This window comes from Pogoniulus pusillus, chromosome 43, assembly GCF_015220805.1.
Source record: "Pogoniulus pusillus isolate bPogPus1 chromosome 43, bPogPus1.pri, whole genome shotgun sequence".
NCBI lineage: Eukaryota > Metazoa > Chordata > Aves > Piciformes > Lybiidae > Pogoniulus > Pogoniulus pusillus.
This window is the reverse complement of record NC_087306.1, coordinates 108,948-123,866: the sequence shown is the minus strand read 5'-3', so window position 1 is coordinate 123,866 and position 14,919 is coordinate 108,948. Positions and strand designations below refer to the sequence as shown.

At 64.8% G+C, this 14,919-nt stretch overlaps 1 protein-coding gene across 1 annotated transcript in view; it reads left to right on the top strand.

The window, feature by feature from the left end:
* KIRREL1 (kirre like nephrin family adhesion molecule 1) overlaps positions 1-14,919 on the top strand; it is a 34,576-nt gene that overhangs the window by 8,728 nt on the left and 10,929 nt on the right. Inside the window, exons 2-5 of the mRNA XM_064175814.1 lie at positions 12,341-12,490; positions 13,169-13,318; positions 13,816-13,973; positions 14,094-14,244. Of these exons, the coding sequence (XP_064031884.1) occupies positions 12,341-12,490; positions 13,169-13,318; positions 13,816-13,973; positions 14,094-14,244 (609 nt within the window). The remainder of the gene's footprint in view (positions 1-12,340; positions 12,491-13,168; positions 13,319-13,815; positions 13,974-14,093; positions 14,245-14,919) is intronic.

Below are 14,919 nucleotides of genomic sequence, written 5' to 3'. Positions count from 1 at the left end.
TTAGGGGGTAAGGAGCATCTGGGGGGGGGTAAGGAGCATCTTGGGGGGGGTAAGGAGCATCTTAGGGGGTAAGGAGCATCTGGGGGGGGGGTAAGGAGCATCTTGGGGGGGTAGGAAGCATCTTGAGGTGGGCAGGAAGCATCTTGGGGGTGTTAGGAGCATCCTGGAGGGGGATAGGAGCATCTGGGGGTGGTAAAGAGAGTCTTGGGGGGGCTAAGGAGCATCTTGGGGGGGTAAGGAGCATCTTGGGGGGGTAAGGAGCATCTGAGCATCTTGGAGGGGTAAGGTTGTGTCTTGGGGGGGCAGCAGGGAGCATCTTGGGGGGTAGGGAGTATCTTAGGGGTCCAAGTAGCATCTTTGGGGGGGGGCTGGAAGCATCCTGGGGGTCCTGGTTGTGTTTCTGGGGGGGGGGCAAGGGGACAGGTCTGGGTGTGGAGGTGAAGGTCTGCAGCTCCCTGCAGCATCCTCACTGCCCAGCACAGTGATGCAGAGGAGTGGGAGGAAGGCTGCAGCCTCCCTGGCGCTGGCACCTCCTGGGGGCTGTGGCATCAGCCCCGCGTGGAGTTAAAGGGGGGGGGGGGGCGGGCGTCGGGGGGTACCCAGGTTGCTGCCCACTTCCCCTGGTCAGCTTTGAGTGTTTTGGTGGGTGTCGAGTGCCAGCTGGGCACAGGAACACCATGGTGGGCACCAGGGCACTGTGATGGGCATAGGAATACTGTGATGGGCACAGGGATGCCATGGTGGGCACCAGGGCAGTGTGATGGGCACAGGAATACTGTGATGGGCATGGGAGTGCCATGGTGGGCACCAGGGCACTGTGATGGGCACAGGAATACTGTGATGGGCACAGGAGTGCCATGGTGGGCACCAGGGCACTGTGATGGGCATAGGAATACTGTGATGGGCACAGGGGTGCCATGGTGGGCACCAGAGCACCGCAGGGGCTCAACTCTTTCTTGGGAGGGTCTCAAGCCCTTGGTGAGAGTCTTAAGGCCTGGGTGGGGGTCTCAAGCCCCTGGGAGGAGTCTCAAGCCCTTTGCGGGGGGGGGGTCGCAGCCCCCTGGTGAAGGTCTCAAGCCCTGAGTGAGGCTCTCAAGCTCTTGGGGGGGGGTCGCAGCCTCTTGGTGGGGGCCTTAAACCCTGAGTGAGGCTCTCAAGCCCTTAATGAGGGTCTTAGTGCCTGGGTGAGGGTCTCAAGCCCTTGGGGGGGGTCTCAAGCCCTGAGTGAGAGTCTTAGTGCCTGGGTGAGGGTCTCAAGCCCTTGGGGGGGGTCTCAGCTCCTTGGCGAGGGTTGCAGCCCCTTGGGGGGGGTCTCAAGCCCTGAGTGAGAGTCTTAGTGCCTGGGTGAGGGTCTCAAGCCCTTGGGGGGGGTCTCAAGTGCCTGGGTGAGGGTCTCAAGCCCTTGGGGGGGTCTCAAGCCCTGAGTGAGAGTCTTAGTGCCTGGGTGGGGGTCTCAAGCCCTGCATGAGGGTCTCAAGCCCTTGGGGGAGGGTCTCAAGCCCTGCATGAGGGTCTCAAGCACTTGGGGGAGGGTCTCAGCCCCGGGTGTGGATCTCAGCCCCTTGGTGAGGGTCTCAGCCCCGGGGTGAGGGTCTCAGGCCCTCGGTGTGTGCGGGGGGGGGGTCGCAGCCCCCCGCCCGCCGCGGGGAGCCGAGGGTTAAGCTTTGCCTTTTCTTTCCGAAGAGCCTTGGCAGGAAATTCCTCAAATTCCAGGCTCGTGGAATCATCGCTGGGCTCTGACCGCAGGAGCTGGGAGCCAGAGCTGCTCCCTCCCGCTCCAGCCTTCGGCGCAGCCCCCCCCGGCCCCCACCCCCAATCGGCAGACAGGAGAGAGGAGGGGGTGTGGGGGGGGTCAAGGCTGTGACTCCTACCCTCCCCCCTCCCCCCCAATTCCCGACCCTATCCCCAAATCCAGGCACATCCCAGCCTGGGACCCTCCCCGCAGTCGCTCTGGAGGTGCCCAAAGTGCTCCCTGGGACGGGGGGGGTGAAATTCCAGCAGCCACTTCCCAACTCCCCCCCCCCCAAATATCCCATTTGGGTCCCCTGATCCTGATGGAAGAGACCAGGAGGGGGGGCGGGGAGGGGTCAGCTGAGGGCAGTGTTTGGGGGGGGAGGGGCAGGTTTCAGGGGGCTGCAGACCCCTCCCCAGCTCCTTCCCACCCCCACCCCTTGTGCTGTGCTGATCCAGGCCGGGGGGGGGGAGGGGGGAAGGGAGCTGAAATTCCTGCCCTGTGGAAGCAGAGGGGAAAGGGACACCCCCACCCCCCCCATGCCCCCCCAGGCAGGGGCTCACTGTGGGGTCCACACTGCCCCATAGAGATGGATGGGATGGGGTAGGGATGGGATGGGGATGGGATAGGAATGGATGGAGTGGGATGGAGATGGATGGAATGGGATGGGATTGGATAGAGTGGGATGGGGGTGGATGGAATGGGATGAGGATAGGATTGGATGGAGTGGGATGGGGATGGATGGAATGGGATGGGATGAGGATGAATGGATATGATGGGATGGGATGAGAATGGGTGGATATGATGGGAATGGGATGAGACAGGGAAGAATGGATGAGATAAGGATAGATGGATATGATGGGAATGGATGGATGGGATTGGATGGAGATGGATGGGATGAGGATGGATGGATATGATGGGATGAGCTAGGGGATGGATGGATGGATGGAGTGGGATGGGATAGGATGAGCTAGGGGTGGATGAGTGGGGTGAGGATGGATGAGATGATCTAGGAATGGATGGAATGGGATGAGCTAGGAGTGGATGAGTGGGATGGGATGAGCTGGGGGGGATGGATGGGATGAAGATGGATGGAATGGGATGGGATGGGATGGGATGAGCTAGGAGTGGATGAGTGGGATGGGATGAGCTGGGGGGGATGGATGGGATGAAGATGGATCAATGGGATGGGATGAGGAGGGATGGGATGAGCTGGGGATGGATGGATGGGATGAAGATGGATGGAATGGGATGGGATGGGATGAGCTGGGGTGGATGGATGGGATGAAGATGGATCCATGGGATGGGATGGGATGGGGAGGGCTGGGCAAGGCAGGGGCCACAGGCTGGGCCCCTCTCCCATCTGCTTGTCCAGAATCCAATGGGAATGAGAATTCCCTTAATTAGGATTTAGCTCATTAAGGCCTCTGGGCCCAGCAGCCCGGGGGGAGGGGGGGGGCTGGGGGCAGGCTGCCAGCTCAGGCTGCTTTGCTGCTTTTCATCCTCCCCCCCCCCCCGCCCCTCCCCCTCATTAATAATTAGGGAATTTTATTCTCCCCCTCCCCCCCCTCAGCCCTTCCTCTCCCTCCACCCCCCCAAGACAAGAGCCTTAATTAGCCTTTGTGCCCAAATTAATTACGCTGGAGCCAATCAAGGGAGCAGCTCCCAGCTCCCAGCAGCCCCAGAGCCGGGGGGGGGGGGGGGGGGGGGGGGATGGAATAAGGAGGGGAAGGCTCCAACTGGGGAGGATGAGGAGGGGGCTCAGACCCCCAGGGGGTCCTGGGTGCAGGTCTGTGCTGGGGGGGGGGAAGGGGGTACCTGCTGGGTGGGACTGAGACTGGGAGGGGTCTGGGAGGGAGGTGCCCAGAGGTTGGGGTGCCCCTTGAGGGGGGGGTTTAGGTGGGGGGCTTAGGTGGGGATGCAGCCTGGAGACCTGCTGGGTGTGACTGGGCACAAGGGATGGGTCTGGGGGGGGTGCCCAGGGGTCGGGGTGCCCCTTGAGGGGGGGCTTGGGTGGGGGTGCAGCCTGGGGACCTGCTGGGTGACACCGGGGACCTTGTGTGGGCTGAGATGCTCTGGGTTGGGGCACCCCTGGGCTACTGGTGCCACCCTGGGGGGGTGCGGGGGTATGCCCACCCCCACCCTTTGGTTCCACCCTCTGGGGGGGTTGGGTTCGAACAACCTCAATCCTGTCCCTGCCAGCCAGGAGGGGACACTGGCACGGGGTGGGTAGGGGGGGTGGGGGTGGAGCGATGCTCCCCCAGGTGGCAGCGGTGGGCACAGGGCTGGATGTGGCCCCATGCCGGTGCCTCCCGAGGCTGGGTGCTGGGCACTGCCAGCCAGGAGCTGGCACCATCCATGGCACTGGAATTCTTTCCATTCCCTCTGGGATCTGGGGAGGAGCCAGAGAGCTGCCAGGGGGCTGGAGGGCAACCCGGCTGGGGGTGGGCACAGGGTAGCTGCTGAAGGTGGTGGCATGGCAGGGGTGAGGGCAAATGGGCACCAAGGGTGGCAGGGATGGGGGAGATGGGGACTGGCTGCTGAGGGTGATGGCATAGCAGAGGGGAGAGCAAGGGCAGGGACACTGAGACTGGTGGCACCGTGAGGCTGGGCACAGGCTTTTGGCACTGTGGGGCTGGGCACAGGCTGGTGGCACTGTGGGGCTGGGCACAGGCTGTTGGCATTGTGGGGCTGGGCACAGGCTGTTGGCACTGTGGGGCTGGGCACAGGCTGGTGGCACTGTGGGGCTGGGCACAGGCTGTTGGCATTGTGGGGCTGGGCACAGGCTGTTGGCACTGTGGGGCTGGGCACAGGCTGGGGGCACTGTGGGGCTGCTGCCAACTCCCTGCTGCTGAGGGATTCGATTTTAGTGAGGGCTTCAGGAGTGGAGGTTCAGTGAATGCCACCCAGGGGGCAGCAGGGACAGGAATGTGCCAGGAGCTGGGAACCAGGCTGGGGAGGGGCAGGGAGGGGACACAGGGACGTGGGGCAGGGACAGAGCTTGAAACGACCCCCCCCAGATAGTGAGACTGGGACCAGGAGGGATCCTCCATCATCAGGATGGATCCTGTAGGACCAGGATGGGATCCTCCAGCACCAGGATGGATCCTGCAGGATCAGGATGGATCCTCCAGCACCAGGATGGATCCTGTAGGATCAGGATGGATCCTCCAGCAGCACCACCCCAGCCTGCATGTCCCTTGGAGCTGCTCCAGCTTTGGCACCCTCCCTTCACCCAGCCCTGGCAGCCTCAGATGCAAGAGACAGGAGAAGAAAATAGCAGCAGGGACTGAGGAGGAGGAGGAGAAGAAGAAGAGGAAGAGGAGAAGGAGGAGAATAAGAGGAGGAGTAGAGAAAGGCAAGGAGGAGGAGAGGAAGGAGAGGAGGAGAAGGAGAGGAGGAGAAGAGGAAGGAGAGGATGATGAAGAGAAGAGGAAGAGGAAGAGGAGGAGAGGAGGAAGAGATGAGCAGCAGAAGCAGCTTCTCCTGCCAAGCTGCTTTCCCAGTGCCCACCTGTGCCCATGCCTGGCCCTGGCTGTGGAGCCTCAATTGCCGATGCCATTGGGGACCCTCCGGAGCCAGCAGGGAGCTGCCAGCTGCAAGCTGCAGGCCAGAGCCTTGCCGGGGGGGGGAGGGGGTGCCAAGGGGATTGGGTCTCCAACTTGCCAGGGTGCAAGGGGATGCTGTGGGAGATGCCTGCTGGGTGCCAGTTGGGTGCCCATCGTGTCGTGGGTGGAGGGGATGCTTGGTGGCACCGCCGAAGTGAGCACCTCCCCCAGCTGCCCTCCTTGGCAAACCTCACTGGGGGCTTACCCCAGCCCCACTCTCCACCACTGGCATCCTCACTGCCACCCTGGGCACCCCCCAAGGTCGGGGGGGTGGTCCTCAGTGCCCAGCAGGCACTGTCCCTGCCTGCAGCCGTGGCTGGGTTGAGCTGAAAGCCCCAAATTGGCAGAGCCAAAAATAGCCTTGGCCAGGGAGCAGAGCGGGGGGGGCATGGGGGAGGAGGTGCCAGGGCCCATCACATCTCCACCCTGGCACAGCCCCGTGGCACTGCGCTGCCAGCACCCCGCAGGATGGCATCTCAGGGGGATCCTGCTGGGATCTGTCACCGGGGCTGGGCTCAGCACCCTCCCTGCCTCAGTTTCCCCTTGCAGCATGGGGGAGGGAGGGGACCCTGCAGTGCCAGCGCCCCGGGGGGGCTATCCCAGGGCTGGCACCGCTCATTTCCGTCCCACTGCCTCCTGCCGGGTGAGGAGAGGCTGCGGGCACCGAGGCTGTGACAGCAGAGTGCCAGCAGCGGGCACAGGGACGGGAGAGGTGCCCTGGGCTGAGCAGCCAGGCACAGCCTCACCCTGCAGGGCTGGGACACTGTGGGCACAGAGCAGGGGGGACAGGGCCAGGAGAGATGCCACAGCCACAACGACCTCCAGCTGTGGCCTCATCCTGCAGGGCTGTGGCACTGTGGGGACAGTGGAGAGGGGACAGGGACAGGGACAGCCATGGCCTCACCCTGCATGGCTGTGGCACTGTGGGGACAGTGGAGTGGGGACAGGGACAAGGGCAGTCACAGCTCACCCTGCAGGGCTGTGACAGTGGAGAGGAGACAGCAACGGGGACAGGGACAGGAGAGATGCCACAGCCACAACGACCTCCAGCCATGGCTCACCCTGCAGGGCTGTGACACTGCAGTGACATCGCGGGGGGAGGGCAGGGCCAGGAGAGATGCCACAGCCACGAGAGCCTCCATCCTGCCATGGCCTCACCCCGCGGGGCTGCGGCGCTGTGGCGACAGTGGAGTGGGGACAGAGGCACAGGAGGTGCCTCAGGCTCAGCATCCTGCCGTGGCCTCACGCTGCAGGGCTGCGACAGCGCAGAGAGGGACATCGATGGGGACAGGGACAGGACTGGAGCCATCCTCATCCTCCTCTCTCTGCCCTCTCCCTGCTTGGAGCAGGGCAGAGAGCTCCAAATCCTCTTCGCTCTCCGGCAGGGGAAGAGCAGGGCAGGGCTGAGGGCAGGGCTGAGGGCAGGGCTGAGGGCAGGGCTGAGGGCAGAGCTCAGAGCAGGGCTCAGGGCAGGGCTGAGGGCAGAGCTCAGGGCAGGGCTGAGGGCAGAGCTCAGAGCAGGGCTGAGGGCAGGGCTGAGGGCAGAGCTCAGGGCAGGGCTGAGGGCAGAGCTCAGGGCAGGGCTGAGGGCAGAGCTCAGGGCAGGGCTGAGGGCAGAGCTCAGGGCAGGGCTGAGGGCAGGGCTGAGGGCAGAGCTCAGAGCAGGGCTGAGGGCAGGGCTGAGGGCAGAGCTCAGGGCAGGGCTCAGGGCAGGGCTCAGAGCAGGGCTGAGGGCAGGGCTGAGGGCAGGGCTGAGGGCAGGGCTGAGGGCAGAGCTCAGGGCAGGGCTGAGGGCAGGGCTGAGGGCAGAGCTCAGAGCAGGGCTGAGGGCAGGGCTGAGGGCAGGGCTCAGGGCAGGGCTCAGGGCAGGGCTCAGAGCAGGGCTGAGGGCAGGGCTGAGGGCAGGGCTGAGGGCAGAGCTCAGGGCAGGGCTCAGGGCAGGGCTCAGAGCAGGGCTGAGGGCAGGGCTGAGGGCAGGGCTGAGGGCAGGGCTGAGGGCAGAGCTCAGAGCAGGGCTGAGGGCAGGGCTGAGGGCAGAGCTCAGGGCAGGGCTGAGGGCAGGGCTGAGGGCAGAGCTCAGAGCAGGGCTCAGGGCAGGGCTCAGAGCAGGGCTGAGGGCAGGGCTGAGGGCAGGGCTGAGGGCAGGGCTGAGGGCAGAGCTCAGAGCAGGGCTGAGGGCAGGGCTGAGGGCAGAGGGCAGGGCTGAGGGCAGAGCTCAGGGCAGGGCTGAGGGCAGGGCTCAGAGCAGGGCTGAGGGCAGGGCTGAGGGCAGAGCTCAGAGCAGGGCTCAGAGCAGAGCTCAGGGCAGGGCTCAGAGCAGGGCTCAGAGCAGGGCTGAGGGCAGGGCTGAGGGCAGAGCTCAGAGCAGGGCTGAGGGCAGGGCTCAGGGCAGGGCTCAGGGCAGGGCTGAGGGCAGAGCTCAGAGCAGGGCTCAGGGCACAGCTCAGGGCACAGCTCAGGGCAGGGCTCAGAGCAGGGCTCAGAGCAGGGCTGAGGGCAGGGCTGAGGGCAGGGCTCAGGGCAGGGCTGAGCCTGGAGAGGTTTTGGTTTCCCTTCCCTGCCCTCGGCGAGGATTTGAGTTCCCTTCCTGTGAACAAGCAACAAATAACAACAACGATCACAGGAACCTTGGGAGGGAAGGAGGAAAGGGGCAGGAGGAAGGGGAGAGGAAGGAAGGGGAGAGGGAGGGAAGGGGAAAGGAAGGGAAGGGAAAGAGAGGGAAGGGGGAAAGGGAGGAATGAGGAAAGGGGAAAGGGAGGAAAGAGGAAAGAGGGGAGAAGAGGAAAAAGAGAGGAAGGGGAAAAGAAGGGAAAGGGAGAAGAGGAAAAGGGAAGGAAGGGAAAAGGGAGGGAAGGGAAAAGGGATGAAGGAGAAAGGGGAAAGGGAGGAAAGGGGGAAAGGGAGAAGAGGGAAAGGGGAGAAAGGAAGGGAAGGGGAAAGGGGGGAAAGAGAAAAGGGAGGAAGGGGAAAGGGGCAAAGGGGAGAAAAGGAAAAGGGAGGAAAGGGAAAAGGGGAGGAAGGGGAAAAGGAGGAAAGGGGAAAGGGAGGAAAGGAAAAGGCACAGAAAATAAAAAAGGAAGAGGGAGGAGGAAAGGGAGAAAAGGAAAGGGGAAAGAAAGAAAGAGGAAAGGCCAGAAAAGGAAAAAGAAGGAAAAGGAAAATGGAGAAGAGGAAAAAGAGGAGACAGAGAAAGGAGAAGAGGGAGCAGAGGTGAACGAGGGAGGGGAGGGAAAAGGAGGGAGGAAATGGGGGGAGGAGGAAAAGGGGAAGCGGAGAGGGGCAAAGAGCGGCGGAGGGGGCTGGGGGCTGCGGCGAGGCGGGAGCGGAGCTGAGCTCGGGGAGCTTCGGCTCCATCTGAGAGCTGTCAGCGCCGATCGCAGCTCCGCGCTTGACGCGGCCGCGGGAGAGCTCAGCCCGGCCCGGCCCTGCCCGCGGCACCGGCACCGGCACCGGCGCTGCCCCCCCCCCCACCCCCGGCAACCCTGCCCCCACCCCGGCCCCGCGGGCACGAGTGGGGTGAGGAGAGGGAGGGGATGGAGGGGAGGGAGCCGCTGCGTGTCTGTGTGCCCCCCCCCGACATCTGTGTGCCCCCCAGCATGTCTGTGTGCCCCCCCCCGACATCTGTGTGCCCCCCCAACGTCTGTGTGCCCCCCAATGTGTGTGTGCCCCCTGCATATGTTTGTGCCCCCCAATGTGTGTGTGCCCCCCAATGTCTGTGTGCCCCCCAGCATGTCTGTGTGCCCCCCAGCATGTCTGTGTGCCCCCCCGACGTTTGTGCGCCCCCCAATGTCTGTGCCCCCCAATGTCTGTGCCCCCCAGCATGTGTTTGTGCCCCCCAATGTCTGTGTGCCACTCTGCATCTGTGTCCCTCCCAACATGTGTGCCCCCTGCATGTGTGTGCCCCCCAAACGTCTTTGTGCCCCCCCAATGTGTGTGCCCCTCTGCATACGTGTGCCCCCTGCATGTATGTGCCTCCCAATGTGTGTGCCCCCCAATGTGTGTGCCCCCCCCCGACGTGTGCGTGTCCCCCCAGCGTGTGTGTGCCCCCTCAAGGTGTGTGCCCCCAGCACGTGTGTGCTCCCTGGCACAGACACGAAGGGGGCACAGCGACAAGGAGGGCACTAGGATGAAGCGGGGGGGGGGGCACAGCAGCAAGATTAAGGTGGCAGGAGGGGCACGATAACGAGGAGGGCACAGCGATGGGGGTGGGCACGGTGGCAAGGGGAGGGGCATGACGAAGAGGAGGGCACAGCAGCGAGAGCAGCAGGAGGAGGGTGGCAGGGTGAGGAGGGTGGCACGGGCAGGGAGTGCCCCCCGGTGCCTCTCCAGCCTTCAGCCGTCTCCTTGGCACAATGTCAAGGCCCTGTGCCACCAGGAGCCTTGCAGGGCTGCCTGTGCTGTGCCAGTCGCTGGGCACTCAGCCTCCCCCACAGCCTCTATCACCCGTGCCCAGACTAAACAGGGACTGGCATCTTAGGGGCACATTTGGGGCACGCAGTACAGCCCCTCCTTGGGGGCAGGAGCTCTCTGCCAGCCGAGGGGCATCGCATGGTGACAGCTCCCACGCTCTGACGGGCACTGGCAGCAGCCACTGGTGGCTTGGCTGGCAGCAGGAGGGTGACAGCAGCACCCACTAGTGCCTGGCCTGGGCTACTGCTGTGCTGGGCACTGATGTGGCACAGGAGGGTCCCTCGACGGGTGTCTGAGGGGGAGGGGGGTGGGTGGCATTGCTGCCATCCAGGGGTCGTGCCCTTGGTGTGCCAGGGGAGAGTGAGTTGTGCCAAATGCGATTATCTGCTGCTGGGATTAGTGGCTGGGCTGGCATTTGCTGGGCAGGGGGCTGGGCAGGGGGCATTGGCACAGCTGGAGGTGGGCAGAGCACCCAGAGTGGGCATCTCCTCGCTGCCTGGCACTGTTACCTGTCATCTGCCAAACCCAGTGCCTGTGCCATGCCATGCCAGCCTGGTGCCCAGCCGGTCTGGTGCCATGCCTGCCCTATGCCAGCCAATGCCAAGCCAGTGCTGCCCATGGGGCGGGCGAGGAGGAGTCTCTGGTTCCCTCCATGCTGTGCCAGACCACAGTGGTACAGGGTTGGTGCCACCCCAGCCCCATTCCATGCCAGCCAGCTATGCCCACAGGGCAGGGGGGATGGGCTGGGGGTCCCCCTGCCTGTGCCAACCTCCCCTCACCCCCCTCCTGTGTCGCTGCCTCTGCCAGGCTGCTCTGCCTCTGATCTCTCGCCCACCTCTCTCCTGGCACCTTCCTCTTTGATCTCAGCTCTGCTCTCCCCTCCCCCACCCCTCCTCCTCCTCCTCCCATTCCCACTCCTCCCTCCCTGCATCTCCTTCCCTGCATCCCTGCTTCCTGCTCCCATCCCGAAGCATCACAGCCTTGGCACGTCTATGGCTGGCAAGGTGGCACCAAGGTCACCCCCCAGGGTGGCCCAAGGGCACCTCTGTGCCCCCCTCCCCCCCCCCAAATTCCTGATCTGGGAACTGCCTCATCCCAAAAACGTCCTTGGGAATTCCATCCTGGGAATGCTGAGGCTGCCACTGCTGGATCCTGGGGGTCCCAGGGGGCTTGAGGAGCCCCATCCTGGGCATGCTGGGGGGCACCACCCTGAGCTGGGGCATCCCACCCCCAAGTCCTGGGCATCCTGGCATGCCATGCCCCAGGGATCCAGCAGTGATCCCATCCCAGGGATCCTGTGGGGGGGTCCAGTCCAGGGATATCCTATCCCATGTGTCCCTGGGGGTCTGATCCCATGCCAGGGACCCTGAGGGCTCTGATCCAGGCAGGACCATCCCATGCCAAGGACCTGTGGCTGCTCCCATCCTGGGCCAACCCTTCCCAGGAGGGTACCAGATCCCAGGAATCCTGAGCTGCCCCTTCCCAGGGTGCCAGATCCCAGAGATCCTGGGGGGAGGGGGGCAGCATCCCAGGGATCCTGGAATGCTCATTCCCAGGTACCCCCAGGCCAGAGGTGCCAGGGGTGCCAGGGGTGCCAGCTGCCAGCCCTTCTGGGTTGTCCTATCCTGGAGTATTCTGGGGGTGCCCAATGCCAACTCCTCTGGCACAGCCTGGCACTGGGGATCCTCCCAGCTCAGAGCCCTGTGGATCCTTTGTGCCAAGTGCCAGCATGCCCTGTTGGCATCCTCGGGGCTGGCATGAGGGCTGGCAGGAAGGGCAGGGAGCTGGGGCACAGTCTGGGATCTCCTGGGATCCCTTTGGGATCTCTCAGGGGGTTTAGTGCCCAGGAGTGAGCCTGGACCCTCCCTCCACAGCCATGCCAGGGCTGGAGGTTGCCCAAGCTGTTTGCCCATGCTTGGCACGGGCATAACAAGGGCGTGGGGCACCCTGAGGGGGCAGAGCCAAGCCGTGCCAGGCTGTGCCAAGCCCAAGTGGGCCATGCCAGGGACTTAGTGACTTCATTATCCTCAGCTCCCTGATCCCAAAAGGGATTTGTGCCCTCCCTGCCCCGCCGGGAATTAGTCAAAGGAGGATTTGGGGGGGGGAAGTTGGCACTAAGAGGGTGGGGTTGGCACCATGGAAGGGGGGTTGGCATCGTAGAGTGGGGGTTGGCACCATGGAAGGGGGTTTGGCACCACAGAGATGGAGTTGGCACCACGGGGGGGGGCAGGAGAAGCAGCTCTGCCACCACCATGGGTTCCTTCTTTGTCCCTTGCCCCCCCGGGGCTGGCAGGGCACGTGGGTGCCACCACCCCGCACGTGTTGCCCTCCCCCCAACCCCTCCCTCCCTCCCTCCCTCTGCCCTCTCCTGGTCGATGCCCGCTGGCGCGTGACGGGCACCCAGCATCGACCCCTGGCTGCGGCGTGGGCCTGGGGGGGGGGATGGGGATGGGCACGGAGGGACTCTTGGGGGGGAGGGGTGGGGGTGGGGAGGGTCTGCCAGGGCGTTTTGGGAGAGCCATGACGGAGCACAGGGCGCAGCTGGCACGGGCAGCACGGTGCCAGGCTGAGCCCCCTGGTGCCCACGCAGTGGCACAGACTCGGTTCGTGGAGGAGCCTGAGGACCAGACGGTGGTGGCAGGGCAGAGGATTGTCCTCTCCTGCGTGGTGCTCAACTACTCTGGCATCGTGCAGTGGACCAAAGATGGCCTGGCCCTGGGCATGGGGCAGGGGCTCAAAGGTACCCAGGGGGCAGCTGGCATGGGGGTGGCACCGGGGAGGGGGAGGGAGGGGCTCTGGGGATGTCACCGTGCAGGGAGTGGTGGTTGGCACAGGATGGGGAGGGGGAGGGAGGGGCTCTGGGGATGTCACCGTGCAGGGGATGGTGGTTGGGTGGCACAGGTCCTGCCAGTGCTGGCTGCCAGCTCAGCTCCCTGGTGGTGGCACCCCCACGAAAGGGTCGTGGGTGTGGTGCTGTGGGCATGGTGCTGTGGGCATGGTGCCATGGGGCTGGGTGTTGGGGGATGCCTGTACTTGGCTCTTTGCTCTGTGTACTGCGGGTCCTGGGCACACAGAGGGCCCTGGGCACACAGAGGTCTCTGGGCACACAGGGGTCCCTGGGCACACAGAGGGCACTGGGCACACAGGGGGCACTGCTGCCTGTCTTCACCCAGCACCAGGGATCCCTTGTGTGTGCCAGAGACCCGTACCCGTGCCAGGTCCCTACTGGCCACCTGTGTGTGCCCACTGAGACTGGCACCCCTTTGCTCTGTACCCACTGGGGCAGGCACTGCTGCTCTATAAGCAGGGGGGTTGGATCCCTGCTCCCCACCCCTGCAGCCCTGTGGGGATGCCCTGCGGGGATGCCCTGCGCTGCGGCGGTGCCCTGTGCCGTGGCGATGCCAGTCTGTGCCCGCAGCCTGGCCGCGGTACCGCATCGTGGGCACGGCAGACTCGGGGCAGTACAACCTGGAGATCAGCGAGGCAGAGCTCTCCGACGATGCCACCTACGAGTGCCAGGCCACCGAGGCCGCGCTGCGCTCGCGCCGTGCCAAGCTCACCGTGCTCAGTAAGGGCAGAGCCCTGCGCCCCTGCCGCACCCCCCTGGCTCCACCACGCCCCCCTGGCACCACCACCCCCCTGGCACCACCACCCCTATAGCTTCACCATCCCCATGGCACCACCACCCCTACAGCCCCACCACCTCTATGACTCCACCACCCCCTTAGCCCTACCACCCCACCCCTTTGGCTCCACCATCCCCGTGGTACCATCTCCATGGCTCCACCACCCCCTTGGCTTCACCACCTCCTTGGCTCCACCACCCCCTTGGCTTCATCACCTCCTTGGCTCCACCACCCCCTTGGCCCTACCAGCTCCTTGGCTTCATCACCTCCTTGGCTCCACCACCCCCTTTGGCCCCAGCCATATCCCCACCATGCCCATGCCCCCCCCCCCGTCTCTGTGCCCCCTGTCCCCACGTCCCCTCCACTCCCCACCTCCCTCTCCCCCTGGGACCCAGCACCCACCCAGGGCCTCTCTCTCTCTCCCCCCTCCCCTCTGCAGTCCCCCCTGAGGACCCAACCATCGACGGTGCCCCTGAGATCCTGCTGCGTGCGGGCACCCCCTACAACCTGACCTGCCGGGCACGCAGTGCCAAGCCTGCTGCCACTATCGTCTGGTACCGCGATGGGCTGCAGCAGGACGGGGCCATCACCACCACGGTACTGGGCACACCCCCCCCCCGGGGGAGGGGAGAGGGAGGGGACCTCAGCTCCAGCCCCTTTCACCCCTGCTCCTCATCCTTGGGTGCCAACCTGGACTGTCCCCCCCCTGGCTGGCAGGAGGTGCTGGCAGATGGCAAGAGGGAGACGACCACCAGCCAGCTGGCAATCAACCCGAGCGACCTGGACATCGGCAGGGTCTTCTCCTGCCGCAGCACCAACGATGCCATCCCGGCGGGCAAGGAGACCTTCGTCAAGCTCAATGTCCACCGTGAGTCGGTGCCAGGGGAGGTGGCCTGGAGCCTCGGTGACACCCAGAGGGCAGGGAGAGGTGGCACAAGGCAGAGGCTCCTGGGCGCTGCGGGGTGGGACTGAAAGTGCCAGGGCCACGGATGGAGCCTGCGTGGCTGGAATCTGGTTGGTGCCTGTGGGGTTTGCCCAGCGCCTCCGGTGCCAGGCTGGAGCCCAGGGTGGGATTCGGTGGTGAATGTCGCCCCCCTGTGGCTGCTGCGGGAAGGGTCTGCGCAGCCGGGACCCAGAGCGCAGGGCAAGGGACACGCTGGGCGCAGCACCCACACCGGGCAGGGCTGCTGGGTGCCCACGCCAGGCAGGGATACTGGGTGCCCACACTGGGCACAGATACTGGGTGCCCACCCCAGACCAGGGTGATGGGTGCCCGTATCAGGAAGGAATGCTGGCTGCCCACACCAGGCACAGATGCTGGGTGCCCATATCAGGAAGGGATACTGGATGCCCACACTGGGCAGGGATGCTGGATGCCCACGCTGGGCAGGGATGCTGGGTGCCCACACTGGGCAGACATCCTGGGTGCCCACACTCAGCACCAGACCTTTGAAGCTCTCTGTCACCACCAGCCCCAGGCTTTGGGTGGCAGCACAGGCTGGCAGCATGATGCCCAGTGGCAGGGCCGGGCAGGGGACTCACC